Source organism: Pelophylax lessonae, assembly GCF_965119305.1.
Source record: "Pelophylax lessonae genome assembly, chromosome: 8".
In the NCBI taxonomy this organism is placed as follows: Eukaryota; Metazoa; Chordata; class Amphibia; order Anura; family Ranidae; genus Pelophylax; species Pelophylax lessonae.
This window is the reverse complement of record NC_138775.1, coordinates 297,578,576-297,592,038: the sequence shown is the minus strand read 5'-3', so window position 1 is coordinate 297,592,038 and position 13,463 is coordinate 297,578,576. Positions and strand designations below refer to the sequence as shown.

The window sequence follows — 13,463 nt, the reverse complement described above, 5'->3', positions numbered from 1 at the left end:
CCAGGCGTGTGGGGGGTCTGTAGCGATTGTGGGCGGGTCGCTATGGGCCAGATTAGCGGGGTTGTGCCGGCATGGAGCGGAGCGTCCGCCATCTTCAGCCACGTGCATGCACCCCAAAACTTTAGCCTTTAAAAAAATAATTGAATTTAAAGAGGAGCTCTAGGCTCACCCCCCAAAAAATGTCAGTAGCTACAAATCTTGTAGCTGCTGACTTTTAATTCAAAAAACACTTTACCTGTCCAGGGATCCAGCAATTCCTTTATTCTGCTTTGGGTGCAGGTGCCGGCATTGTAACTAATGCTAACATCAGTGATGTGTGCTGTGGTATGTGGATGGTCCCGTAGTCTTCTGGGACCTGTGATATGTCACAGAAGTCTGCGGGGGTAGGGGGGCGTGATCTGAGCCGAAAGTGGGAGCAGGTACCTGTCAAAACTAGGCATTAAACCCCCCCCCCACAAAAAAAAGTGCCAAATGCTGCAGTGGAGGGGGGAGGATGCAAACATGTTGAAACTTCTCCTTTTGGGTTGGGTTAAGTTCCACTTTAAGCAGTGTTGTCTTCCCTTATATCGGTTCTATGACTGAGCTGGAGATTATTTCCGATTCTTTTATTGTTGCTTTTTCAAGAACAAAGAGAAAACAGGGATTGCTGTTGTGATTGGTGAGAGAGTGCGTTGGGAAAATGTTAAATCTGTTTAGGGGTCTAGTGATGTCATTGGTTCTGGTGCCGGATGAAGTCACTTCCCTGCCTCTCCATGGAGATATCTACTGGAACTTTTAGCTTTGGATCACATCACCCACACACTGCCTGTGGCATTTCTATAGAAAATGTCAAGCGCTTTTGGCTGCTGTAGATTTGTGGCATTTAAATAGTAGACTCGAGACTAAGCCTCATGGGCAGGGACGAAACGCGTAGGAAATGGCCTTGATGGAGCCTTATCTACCGATCCCATACTTGGACTGTACTGGTGTACGGTGGCCTTTTTTTTTTTTTTTTTTTTTTTTTCCTCCCTAAGAGTCGTAGATTTAAGAGTTGTACAAGCTCACTGTGCACTGATAGTATCCACTTTGACAGCCCCATAGCAGATTTACTTTTACAGGGTGGCTGTTCTGTGCAGAATTGTGTATATATTCTTAAATATGCACTTCCGGGTTAGAGGCCCCGTGCCGCTTCTGCTGTAATTTCACAGAAGAAGCCAATCAGCGGGTGCCGGCCCATGGATGTCTGCCGGCACCAGCTGATGGATGAGGAGACAACGCAGAACAGAGCTCTGCCTATGTACCTATGTAAACAGTGCAGAGCTCCATCCTGTCAACGAGGATATGATGAATTTTCTTACCCTGCAAAGCACATCCCTTAGTAAAAGCCATACACACAAACACACCTAACCCTTTGATCGTCCCTGATGTTTAACCCTTTCTCAGCCAGTGTCATTAGTACATGGACTGTGCATATTTTTAGCACTGATCACTGTTTTAGTGTCACTGGCTCCTGCAAAGTGTTAGTGTCCAATTGTCCGCTGTAATAACGCAGTCCCGCTATATATTGCTGATCGCAGCCATTACTAGTATAAAAAATAAATAAAAATTCCAGTATAAACCCCAGTTTGTAGACACTAACTTTTGTGCAAGCCGATCAATATACGCTGATTGAGATGTGTTTTTTTTTTTTTTTATATAGTAGAATACACATTGGCTTGAATTTATGAAGCAATTTGATTTTTTTTTTTTTTTTTTTTTTATTGGATGTGTTATAAAGCGGAAAAAAATACAATTTTTTTTCTTTTCAAAAATGTTGGTCTTTTTTATAGTGTTTTTATTGGTGTTTTTTTATAGCTCAAAATAATTAAAAAGACGCAGTGGTGATCAAACACACCAAAAAAAAGTTCTATTTGTGGGGTAAAAAAATGATATAAATTTAATTTGAGTACAATGTTGCATGACCGCGCAATTTGTCAAAGTAACAGTGCTATATGTCAAAAAGGCCTGGCCATGACGGGGGATACATCTTCTGGAGGGCAAGTGGGTATAGGAGGGGAGGGGAGGGCATTGCTAGATCTCCGCCTCGTTCCTGGTTTTTCCTTTTTACAATAAATTTAGGATAGGGATTGTTACATATGCGCTAAACTCTTCCATTTGAATCTTACCTTGTTATACGTCTGTACTTTTGTTGCAGAGTGCAGCTGATGATTCAGAGGGAAAGGGTACAGAATTATCCCGAGCCGTGGAAGAACTTCATAAACTTCTCAAGGAATCTGGGGATGGTAAGTAGCTTTTTTTTTTTTTATTTTTTTTATTATGTATGTGCGTGTGTGTATGTATATATGTGTGTGTGTATATGTGTGTATATATATATATATATATATATATATATATATATATATATGTATATGTGTGTATATATATATATGTATATGTGTGTGTGTATATAATATATTTCTCCATTATCTCTTGTTTCCCTGAAAATAAGACAGCGTTATATTCGGGAATGGCTGCAATATAAGCCCTACCCGGAAAATAAGCCCTAGTTAAAGTAGTAAAAAAATGAAATCTATTTTGTATAAAGAAGTGTGTCTCCCTCTGTATCTGTTGTGGCAAAGCTCCTTTTTTTTTTTAACTGCGCTTTTGGGCGCTCACGTGACCTGCTGGAGATCCTCTCCTCTTGGCTGGCCTCAGCAGCCTCTCCTTCGTTGCTCGGTGCAGGGAAGGTCAGGGGGAAGTGGGCCGTATTGCCTGTGGTTCTGGGCCGCATGCGGCCCCCGGGCCGCAGGTTGGACATGCCTGGTTAAAGGATCAGGATAAAACAAAACTGGAAGTGGATTGTTTTTTTTTGTAGAGCTTCATAAAAGTTTGCGCTCTAGTTTTATCAACCCCCATTGTGTTTGAGCATTTTCTATGCTGCATTAAAAGCTTCTATAGGCGGCGGAAGCCCATCCCCCTCCCGCCGCGGCTTTTGCCAGGTTCTCCTATGCAACCAGGGAGCCCGGTAAGATTGTGACCAGCAGAAAATAGCAAAAAAATAAAAATCGCAGAGGTGATCAATACCACCAAAAGAAAGCTCTGTTTGTAGGGGGAAAAAAAAGCACATTAATTTTTTTTTTTGGGTACAGTGTCGCATGACCCCGCAATTGTCAATTAGAATTGTGCAGTCATATCACAAAAAATGGCCTGGTCATTAAGAGGGTAAATCCTTCCGGTCCAGAAGTGGTTAATGAGCGTTTTTGGTGTTTGAGCTAAATACCGCATACGAGCAATAGGGAATTTACATTTTTTTTATCGCATGCGATAACCTTTAGTGAATTGTGCCCATAGTGTACCAATCAACTAAACTGAAGAGGGGGGGGAGGTTGGGACTTTATATGAGGAGCACGGTGGGATTTGCGTGCCCCTAATCGATATGCAAAAAGAGAGAGGGTTAGGACTTTAAATGAGAGTCATGGAAGGCCGACAGAGAAGGTAAAATACATTTATTGGTACATAACTAATGATTGACACACATAATAGATATGTATTGCACAAGAAATGACAAGCTGGTAAGACCTCTCCAAATTCATAAATTAGACAGACAGCAGTGCTGATTCCAGAAAATAATACAATATTGGATATGTTCACATTATATAGGGTTCAGATTCCAAGTGATTGAGTAATTAGATATATAGTAAACATAACCTCAACGCGTTTCGTGGGCGCAAATTGCCACTTCGTCAGGAGTAGATGTTTGTAAAAATCTAGAAAAAATATATAAAGGAAAAAGACCATGTTGATAAATGCCAAATTTGAATGAGGGTAAAAGAGGGGGGAACAGGGGGAACAAACCCCCCATTACTCCCCAACACACATGACAGCTCTGAATAGATGGCACTGAAGCTGTATAGGCTCTGAATGTCCCCCATGGGAGCTGAGGGCGCACAGGCAGGCGGATAAATGGAACACGTCGCCAATGTGGCGAGTATGGGCTGAGATATAGGAGGTAACAAGCCATGAGTAGATGAACGTATACAATATCTGTAGAAAAAGGGTATAATATATGTGTGTGTATGTGTATATGTATATATATTTTAGGGCTGCGCATCTTCACTTATCTCACGATTCGATGCGATTACGATTATTAGGGTCGCGATTCGATACGATTCGATTCCGCGATGCATCACGATTACTATGGGGACCCTGCTCTAAAGGCGGATCTATGGGGAGCCTGGGCCTGTCCTAAAGGGGATCCAGGGGAACTGAGCTCTAAAGGGGGGTCTATGGAATAGATCCCCTTCAGTGCAGGGTCGCCATAGATCCCCCTTTAGAGCAGGCCAGCATCCCCAGAGATTCCCCTTTAGTAGAGCAGATTCCCCCCATAGATCCCCCCTTTAGTAGAGCAGGTCCCCTCATAGATCCCCTTTAGAGCAGGCCACATCAGGTTTGAAGAGTTACCTGATGCTAGTTGTAGTACCATAGGCCCTGGTAAGGCGGAATGCTGGGGTCTGTAGTCCCCCTAGTTGTAGTATTAGCAGGCTCTGGTAAGGAGGAATGCTGGGCTCTGTAGTCCCCCCTAGTTGTAGTATTAGCAGGCTCTGGTAAGGAGGAATGCTGGGCTCTGTAGTCCCCCTAATTGTAGTATAACAGGCTCTGGTAAGGAGGAATGCTGGGCTCTGTAGTCCCCCTAGTTGTAGTATTAGCAGGCTCTGGTAAGGAGGAATGCTGGGCTCTGTAGTCCCCCCTAATTGTAGTATAACAGGCTCTGGTAAGGAGGAATGCTTGGCTCTGTACAGAGCTACAGAGCCCAACATTCCTCCTTACCAGGGCCTGTTATACTACAACTAGGGGGACTACAGAGCCCAGCATTCCTCCTTACCAGGGCCTACTGTACTACAACTAGGGGGACTACAGAGCCCAGCATTCCTCCTTACCAGGGCCTGTTATACAACAACTAGGGGGACTACAGAGTCTGACCACAGCGTGCCCCCAGATTGACCACAGCGTGCACCCTTTCAATGCCAGCGTGCCCCCAGAGTGACCACAGCGTGCCCCCAGAGTGACCACAGCGTGCCCCCAGAGTGACCACAGCGTGCCCCCAGAGTGACCACAGCGTGCCCCCAGAGTGACCACAGCGTGCCCCCAGAGTGACCACAGCGTGCCCCCAGAGTGACCACAGCGTGCCCCCAGAGTGACCACAGCGTGCCCCCAGAGTGACCACAGCGTGCCCCCAGAGTGACCACAGCGTGCCCCCAGAGTGACCACAGCGTGCCCCCAGAGTGACCACAGCGTGCCCCCAGAGTGACCACAGCGTGCCCCCAGAGTGACCACAGCGTGCCCCCAGAGTGACCACAGCGTGCCCCCAGAGTGACCACAGCGTGCCCCCAGAGTGACCACAGCGTGCCCCCAGAGTGACCACAGCGTGCCCCCAGAGTGACCACAGCGTGCCCCCAGAGTGACCACAGCGTGCCCCCAGAGTGACCACAGCGTGCCCCCAGAGTGACCACAGCGTGCCCCCAGAGTGACCACAGCGTGCCCCCAGAGTGACCACAGCGTGCCCCCAGAGTGACCACAGCGTGCCCCCAGAGTGACCACAGCGTGCCCCCAGAGTGACCACAGCGTGCCCCCAGAGTGACCCCTTTCAATGCCAGAGTGACCACAGCGTGCCCCCAGAGTGACCACAGCGTGCACCCTTTCAATCCTAGATTGACCAGTACACTTACCTGCAGTGGCAGGCGTCTTCTCCTCGGTCCTCCCGCCTCCTCCGAGTCCTCTGCAGCCCCCGCTCTCCTCGGTCCTCCCGCCTCCTTCAAATCCTCGGCCACACACGATCCCCCGCTCTCCTCGGTCCTCCTGCTCCTTCGAGTCCTTGGCCACACACGATCCCCCGCTCTCCTCGGTCCTCCTGCTCCTTCGAGTCCTTGGCCACACACGATCCCCCGCTCTCCTCGGTCCTCCTGCTCCTTCGAGTCCTTGGCCACACACGATCCCCCGCTCTCCTCGGTCCTCCTGCTCCTTCGAGTCCTTGGCCACACACGATCCCCCGCTCTCCTCGGTCCTCCCGCCTTCTCCGAGTACTCCGCAGAATCACTCCGCTGACGAGGAGGGCAGAGCCGCAGAGCATAGGCTAGGCAGGCAGTGGGCGGTCTGACCAGCGCCCAGCCGGAACTTCATGTGCAGTGCAGCGGTTCATGATGCGACGCGGCGCTTCTTCATGTATACCCCGCCCCCGGAAGTGACGTCATTAGGTAACCGATTATTCAACCACCCCGAATCGATGCAGAATCGCGAAGGGTCGCATCGCGATGCATCGATTCAGCGATTATATTCAGCAGCCCTAATATATATATATATATATATATATATATATATATATATATATATATATATATATATATATATATATATATATATATATATATATATATAATCTATCCAGGTACTCCTATGCAACCAGGGAGCTCGATAAGAATGTGACCAGCAGAAAATAGCAAAAAAATATAAATCACACAGGTGATCAATGCCACCAAAAGAAAGCTCTGTAGGGAAAAAAAAAGGACATCTATTTTTTTTTTGGGTACAGCGTCGCACGACCGCGCAATTGTCCGTTAGAATAGCGCAGTGCCATATCACAAAAAATGGCCTAGTCATTAAGAGGGTAAATCCTTCCGGTCCAGAAGTGGTTAATGAGCGTTTTTGATGTTTGTGCTAAATACCGCATACGAGCAATAGGGAATTTACATTTTTATTATCGCTTGCGTCAAGTGGTCATCGCAACTCATGCGATAACCTTTAGTGAATTGTGCCCATAGTGTACCAATCAACTAAACTGAGATTCAGAATTTTAACTATTTTTTTTTCTTTACTGTAGCGAACAAGAATCTCCAGGATCAGTTGTCTGAGATGGAAGCTGCAAACCATCAAGCTGAGAAAGACCTTCGAGAGCAAATTGGCAAACTGGAGAGAGAGCTTGAAAATGCCAATGACTTGCTTTGCTCCACCAAAAGAAAAGGTATGGAAATTTTATTTAAAAAAAAAAAAACTCTTGGGTATTTTTGGGTTTCTCCTTTCCTCCTGAAAGGAGTTGTAAAGGCAGAAGGGGCATTCTATGCATTAAGATAAAAAGCCTTCTGTGTGCAGCAGCTGCCCTCAACCCCCCCCCCCCCCCCCCCCTCCCAATACTGAGCCCCTTCTCTATCCAGTGATGTCCATGAGTCCCTATGGGACTCTCCCTCCTAAATTGGCTGAGACACAACAGCAACATTGACTCCCGCTGCTCTCAATCAAAGTCAGCCAATCAGGAGAGAGGGGGGCATGGCCGAATGGCAGCTGTGTGTCTGAATGGACACAGAGCTGCAGCGTGGCTCAGTGCCCCCATAGCAAGCTGCTTGCTGTGGGGGCACTCGACAGGAGGGAGGGGTCAGGAGCAGCGAAGGAGGATCCGGGCTGCCCTGTGCAAAACTATTACACAGAAGAGGTAATTATATAATGCTAAAAAAAAAAATGCTATAAATTTGTGTGCAGATACAGAAACGAACTGCAAACCCCTCACCATCCCCCCCCCCCCCCCCATCTACCATTCTTTTATTACGTGCCAAATCCAGAAGGTTTGCTGTGTCTCCCAGCACAGTCTCAGCATGGAGGAGATTCCAGGAGACAGGCAGTTACTCTAGGAGAGCTGGACAGGGCCATAGAAGGTCCTTAACCCATCAGCAGGACCGGTATCTGCTCCTTTGTGCAAGGAGGAACAGGATGAGCACTGCCAGAGCCCTACAAAATCACCTCCAGCAGGACACTGGTGTGAATGTCTCTGACCAAACAATCAGAAACAGACTTCATGAGGGTGGCCTGAGGGCCCAATGTCCTCTAGTGGGCCCTGAGCTCACTGCCCGGCACTGTGGAGCTGGATTGGCATTTGCCATTGAACACCAGAATTGGGAGGTCCACCACTGGCACCCTGTGCTTTTCACAGATGAGATCAGGGTCACCCTGAGCACATGTGACAGACATGAAAGGGTCTAGAGAAGCCGTGGAGAATATTATACTGCCTGTAACATCGTACAGTATGACCGGTTGGGTGGGGGGTCATTGATGGTCTGGGGAGGCAAATCCATGGAGGGACGCACAGACCTCTACAGGCTAGACAATGGCACCCTGACTGCCATTAGGTATTGGGATGAAATCCTTGGACTCATTGTCAGACCCTACGCTGGTGCAGTGGGTCCTGGGTTCCTCCTGGTGCACGACAATGCCCGGCCTCATGGGGTGAGAGTATGCAGCCAGTTCCTGGAGGATGAAGGAATTGATACCATTGAATGGCCCCCACACTCGCCTGACTTAAATCCAATAGAAAATTTCTGGGACATTATGTTTTGGTCCATCTGACGCCGCCAGGTTGCACCTCAGTCTGTTCAGGAGCTCAGTGATGTCCTGGTCCAGATCTGGGAGGAAATATCCCAGGACACCATCCGACATCTCTGTAGGAGCATGCCCCGACATCAGGCATGCATACAAACACATGGGGGGCCAAACACACTACTGAGGACCATTCTGAGGTCCTGCAATGACATTTCAGCAAAATGGACTCGCCTGCTGCATCATTTTTTTTTACTTTGATTTTTGGGGTGTCTTTGAATTCTACCCTCTGTAGGGTGAGAATTTTCATTTCTGTTAAACAATGTGGCATCCTTTCCTTCCTAACGCATTACCCGGTCCATACCAGTAGAGATCCTAACGCATTACCCGGTCCATACCAGTAGAGATCCTAACGCATTACCCAGTCCATACCAGTAGAGAGCCTAACGCATTACCCGGTCCATACCAGTAGAGATCCTAACGCATTACCCAGTCCATACCAGTAGAGAGCCTAACGCATTACCCGGTCCATACCAGTAGAGAGCCTAACGCATTACCCGGTCCATACCAGTAGAGAGCCTAACGCATTACCCGGTCCATACCAGTAGAGAGCCTAACCTAATTCTGGGCCGAAACCAAAATTTCAGGATGCCCTTGGCCGAAAACTGAAAATGACTGTTTTCCCCCAAATTATTTTTAAAATGGGTAGAACAGTGGCATACGCCAGAAACAGGCAGCGATGTACACCTGTAGCTAGTATATGGTATATGTACTGTGGTTGGCAAGTGGTTAATTTAATTGCCAATGGTATTTGTATTATGCAGCATGAGGGGGTTAATGTATTGCCACTGCTGGTCACTGATGCATTAGTGACCGACCAGTGGCAGTTAATTAACCCCTTTGTGCTGCATTAGTGGCACCAGTGTCGGTGTTAACACTGGTTGCACTGACACTGATACTGGTTGCACTAATGAAGCACAAAGGGGTTAATTAACTGCCACTGGTCGGTCACTAATGCATCAGTGACCAGCAGTGGCAATACATTAACCCCCTCATGCTGCATAATACAAATACCATTTGTAATTAACCTTCCAACAGCGCCCGCCCCCCTCAGCACCCCCCCCATGATGATGGCAATCTGCTTACTTGTGGGGGGATTGACATGCTTGGTTCTTCCTGCATGGCAGCACCTCCATGTCACAGGCAGGCCAACTCTCTGCTCTTCCTGTTTCCTTCCTTTCAAAAATCCCACCTCTGGCCGGCAGCCCGCCTCTCAGTGATGTCACTACAACTATGTGTATGAACTAACACACCGGGCGGGCGAGCGGCCGCTAATAGCTATAACTAAGTGAGCCCTTCACTACCCTATCAGCGGAGATTCCAGTCTGACAGGGAAGTGAAGGGCTCAGTTAGTTATAGCTATTAGCGCCCGCCCGGTGTGTTCATACCTATAGTCATAGGAGTGACATCAATGAGAGGTTGGCCAGAGGCGGGAGTTTTGAAACCTTCGCTGCGCCTCCCCTTCTCGCTGCGGCCATTTCAGCACGGAAATGGGGATGGGCCCGTTTTTCGGCCGGAAATTTTTTTTTACTTCCGGCTCTTAAACACGTCCAATAAAAATATCACATTTCTTCATAAATTTAGACAAATATGTAATCTGATACATAATATAATATATAGATAAGGCATAGATGTAGCAGCCTGGAGATTGTAATAGTCTAATATAACAGAAATTGGGTTGTCTGCTCCAGGCATCAGGAAAGATATTTGCTCATAAATTGTATTTTTTTTTTCTTCTCAGATAAGATCACTGTACACTGACGGTTTATTGCGTTTTTTTTTTTTTTTTTATTTATTTTAGGTGTTCTGCTGAATGAGGCGGAGTTAACAGCGATGTCACCTACAGCTGCCGCTGTGGCCAAAGTTGTAAGACCAGGAATGAAGTTAACAGAGGTGAGGCATTATTTTTTTTCCAAGGGCAAAACTATCCGTGTGCTGCCGGTATTTCACCAGATTTCTTCTGAATCTTATGAAATTCAATCTGCGTTTGGCACTCTCAGCACCACCCGGCTCAACAAAAGACAATTTAACAAACGACTGAGGAAATTGGTCCTATGACATCAACTCCCCATTGCATAAATGTGAATGAGATTGGTAAAAGATGGCTTTATCAGCTCTTGTTCTCCACTTGTAGAGAACTGACGCGTTTCGCCCTTTTCCTTCCGGGCTTAATCGTAGAGTCAGCAAAGATTGGATGTGTTTTTAATAATACTTGTTTTTGATGGGATCAGATTACCTTCACAGATGGGAGTAAGCACATCTTAGCAGGACGGAGTAATTTACTGACTCTACCTTCTTTAGATAGTCCCACTCCAGCAGACTACACTACTAACGCAATTTTGCTGCAATTTTTTTTTTTTTTGGGGAAATTTGTTGTTGGGCAGATTTAAAAATGCAAAATTGCGGTAAAAACGCAATACTTGCGTTTTGGATGGAGGTCCATTGAAGTCTATCACATGCAAAATGCTGCAAAAGTCCCCGAACCTTTCCAAAAACAGAGGCACACAAATGCATCGATGTGAACGTGTTCCATAGGAACCCATGTTAAGAAAAATGAAATGCATTTTATGCAAAAAGCATAAAAAAAACACATTGATGTGAATCCAGCCTTGTATAACATTTATTAGCGGTTTTCTGATTGCAGCTTTACAATGCGTACATGGAAGCTCAGGATCAACTGCTAATAGAAAAACAAGAAAATAAAAGGATCACAAAGTATTTGGATGAGATCGTAAAAGAGGTGGAGTCCAAGGCGCCCATTCTGAAACGTCAGCGAGAGGATTATGAACGCATGCAGAAATCTGTGACAAACTTGTCCGCTAAGCTGGAGCTGGCAATGAAGGTATTTTCTTATCAAAATCCTATTCCAGTCACACTTGTACGACTCCAAACTCACACGATGTCCATTGTCACCCTACATTGTGACTTTGATGCAACTTTGGATGGATGCGACTTTAGCTGTTGACTTTGATGCTATCCGATCCTGTCCGTGAAATCCGGGCGGATGGAAACCCTATTTTCCTTCCGTCTGGAGGATCGGATAAAAATGGACAGGTGGTCCGTTCTCCTCCGATCTCCCATAGAGGAGAGCGGGGATCTGACAGCTCCGTCTGCACACAGAGCGAAGACGGAGCTGTCATCCGCCTGCTCAGCAGGGATCGGCGGATCAATCCCCCGCTGAGCAGAACGGACTCCGTCGGGCGCACCGCTCCTGTGAAAGGTGCCTTAAATTGCACATGCTCGTGGAATGACGCCAAACTTTGCTACTTACAAATCTCTATAGGCAATGCTTTAAGATTTTTTTACAGGTTACCAGTTTAGAGTTAGAGGAGGTCTGAAACTAAATTATTGCTCTCTCTCTAACGTTCAAGCGTTCACGGCGATACTTAATATGTGGGGATTGAATGCCGTTTACATATGTGGCCGCGACGTACGTATGCGTTCGCTTCTGCGTGCGGGGACGGGGGCACTTTAATGTTTGTGTGTTTTTATTTTTACACTTTCCCTTTTTATTATATATATATTTTTTTTTTTTATCCCTTTTAATCCTATGTAAACATCCCTTGTAATAGGACATGACAGGTCCTCTTTATGGAGAGATCTGGGGTCAATAAGACCCCACATCTCCCTACAGGCTGGAAAGCCTGAGATAAAAAAAGAAAAAAAAAAAAACCTTGGCTATCCAGCTGAGATCATGGCAGTTTTGACAACTGCCAGGCCGGACGTGACGTCATAACGTCGTGCCCGAGCCTCCAAGAGTCATAAACTGCCGGGACCATCTGGTCCTCGGCAGTCTCTATGGTACACTTCCGCCACTGTCGGATTCCTTCTCCGTCTTGAAGATCGCACGGGCGGCCCGGTAGAAGCAGCGGTGGTGGTGGGGGGGTGGCAGTTGAGATGTTTAGGCTCTATGATTGTTGCTATGGTGCAGGGAATCGCTAGCTAAAAAAAAAAAATCTGAATGATGCCTGCAGCTGCACCCATCATCCAGATATCTCCACTTAAAGCCCAGGACGTCATTTGTTGTCCAGGGGTAAGGAAGTGGTAAGTCCCTGCGACTTTTAAGATTTGAACAGCTTCCATTGAAATACATGGCCTTGGACTTGTGTCCAAAGTCGCATGACCATTCGCACATGTGTGGATGAAGCCTTAGCTGCAAAATGTGGAAAACATTCAGCTTTTTTATTTTGTTTCACAAGGAAATTCAACGTATGCAAAGTGAGACGGATCGAGCAAACAAGGTGGCAGCTGTTGCTGAAGGGGAGAACCAAAGGCTGGAGCTGCAAGTGAAAGATCTTTCCCAGCAGGTGAGATGTAGAACCTTTGCCTGTGTGTGGGTGATGTACCGTTGTACAGAGGGATTCCCCCCCCCCCCCCCCCCCCGAAAGGGGGTGTAAACCTGTACAATGAGATACTCCTTCTATTTGCTGTCTGAGTCAAAAATGAAAGAACCAATGAAAACATTTTGTCATCTTGCCTGTTGATCCTGCCAAAGATTAGTCACCAGTATCTTTTCCACTCTAGATCAGGGTGCTATTAATGGAGCTGGAGGAGTCGAGAGGAAACCACGTTCAAAGAGAGGAGGATGTGAGCTCTGCTAATATCACCAGCTCTTCTGAAGTCATATCTCAGCATTTAGTCACTTACAGAAACATCGAAGAGTTACAAGAACAAAACCAGAGACTCCTGATTACCCTGAGAGAACTCGGAGAGGCCAAGGAGCGAGAAGAGCAGGAGCTGGCCGCTTCACAGTAAGTCTTAGGCAGGAGCGAGAAGAACAGGAGCTGGCTGCTTCACAGTAAGTCTTAGGCAGGAGCGAGAAGAGCAGGAGCTGGCCGCTTCACAGCAAGTCTTAGGCAGGAGCGAGAAGAGCAGGAGCTGGCCGCTTCACAGTAAGTCTTAGGCAGGAGCGAGAAGAGCAGGAGCTGGCCGCTTCACAGTAAGTCTTAGGCAGGAGCGAGAAGAGCAGGAGCTGGCTGCTTCACAGTAAGTCTTAGGCAGGAGCGAGAAGAGCAGGAGCTGGCCGCTTCACAGTAAGTCTTAGGCAGGAGCTGGCTGCTTCACAGTAAGTCTTAGGCAGGAGCGAG

General features: G+C 47.0%; 1 protein-coding gene across 1 annotated transcript in view; it reads left to right on the top strand.

Annotated features, from left to right (window-relative positions):
• The window catches only part of TPR (translocated promoter region, nuclear basket protein), a 240,379-nt gene that overhangs the window by 18,578 nt on the left and 208,338 nt on the right, over positions 1-13,463 (top strand). Inside the window, exons 9-14 of the mRNA XM_082266381.1 lie at positions 2,174-2,261; positions 6,833-6,973; positions 10,178-10,269; positions 11,021-11,218; positions 12,576-12,683; positions 12,901-13,127. Coding sequence (XP_082122507.1) covers positions 2,174-2,261; positions 6,833-6,973; positions 10,178-10,269; positions 11,021-11,218; positions 12,576-12,683; positions 12,901-13,127 — 854 coding nt within the window. The remainder of the gene's footprint in view (positions 1-2,173; positions 2,262-6,832; positions 6,974-10,177; positions 10,270-11,020; positions 11,219-12,575; positions 12,684-12,900; positions 13,128-13,463) is intronic.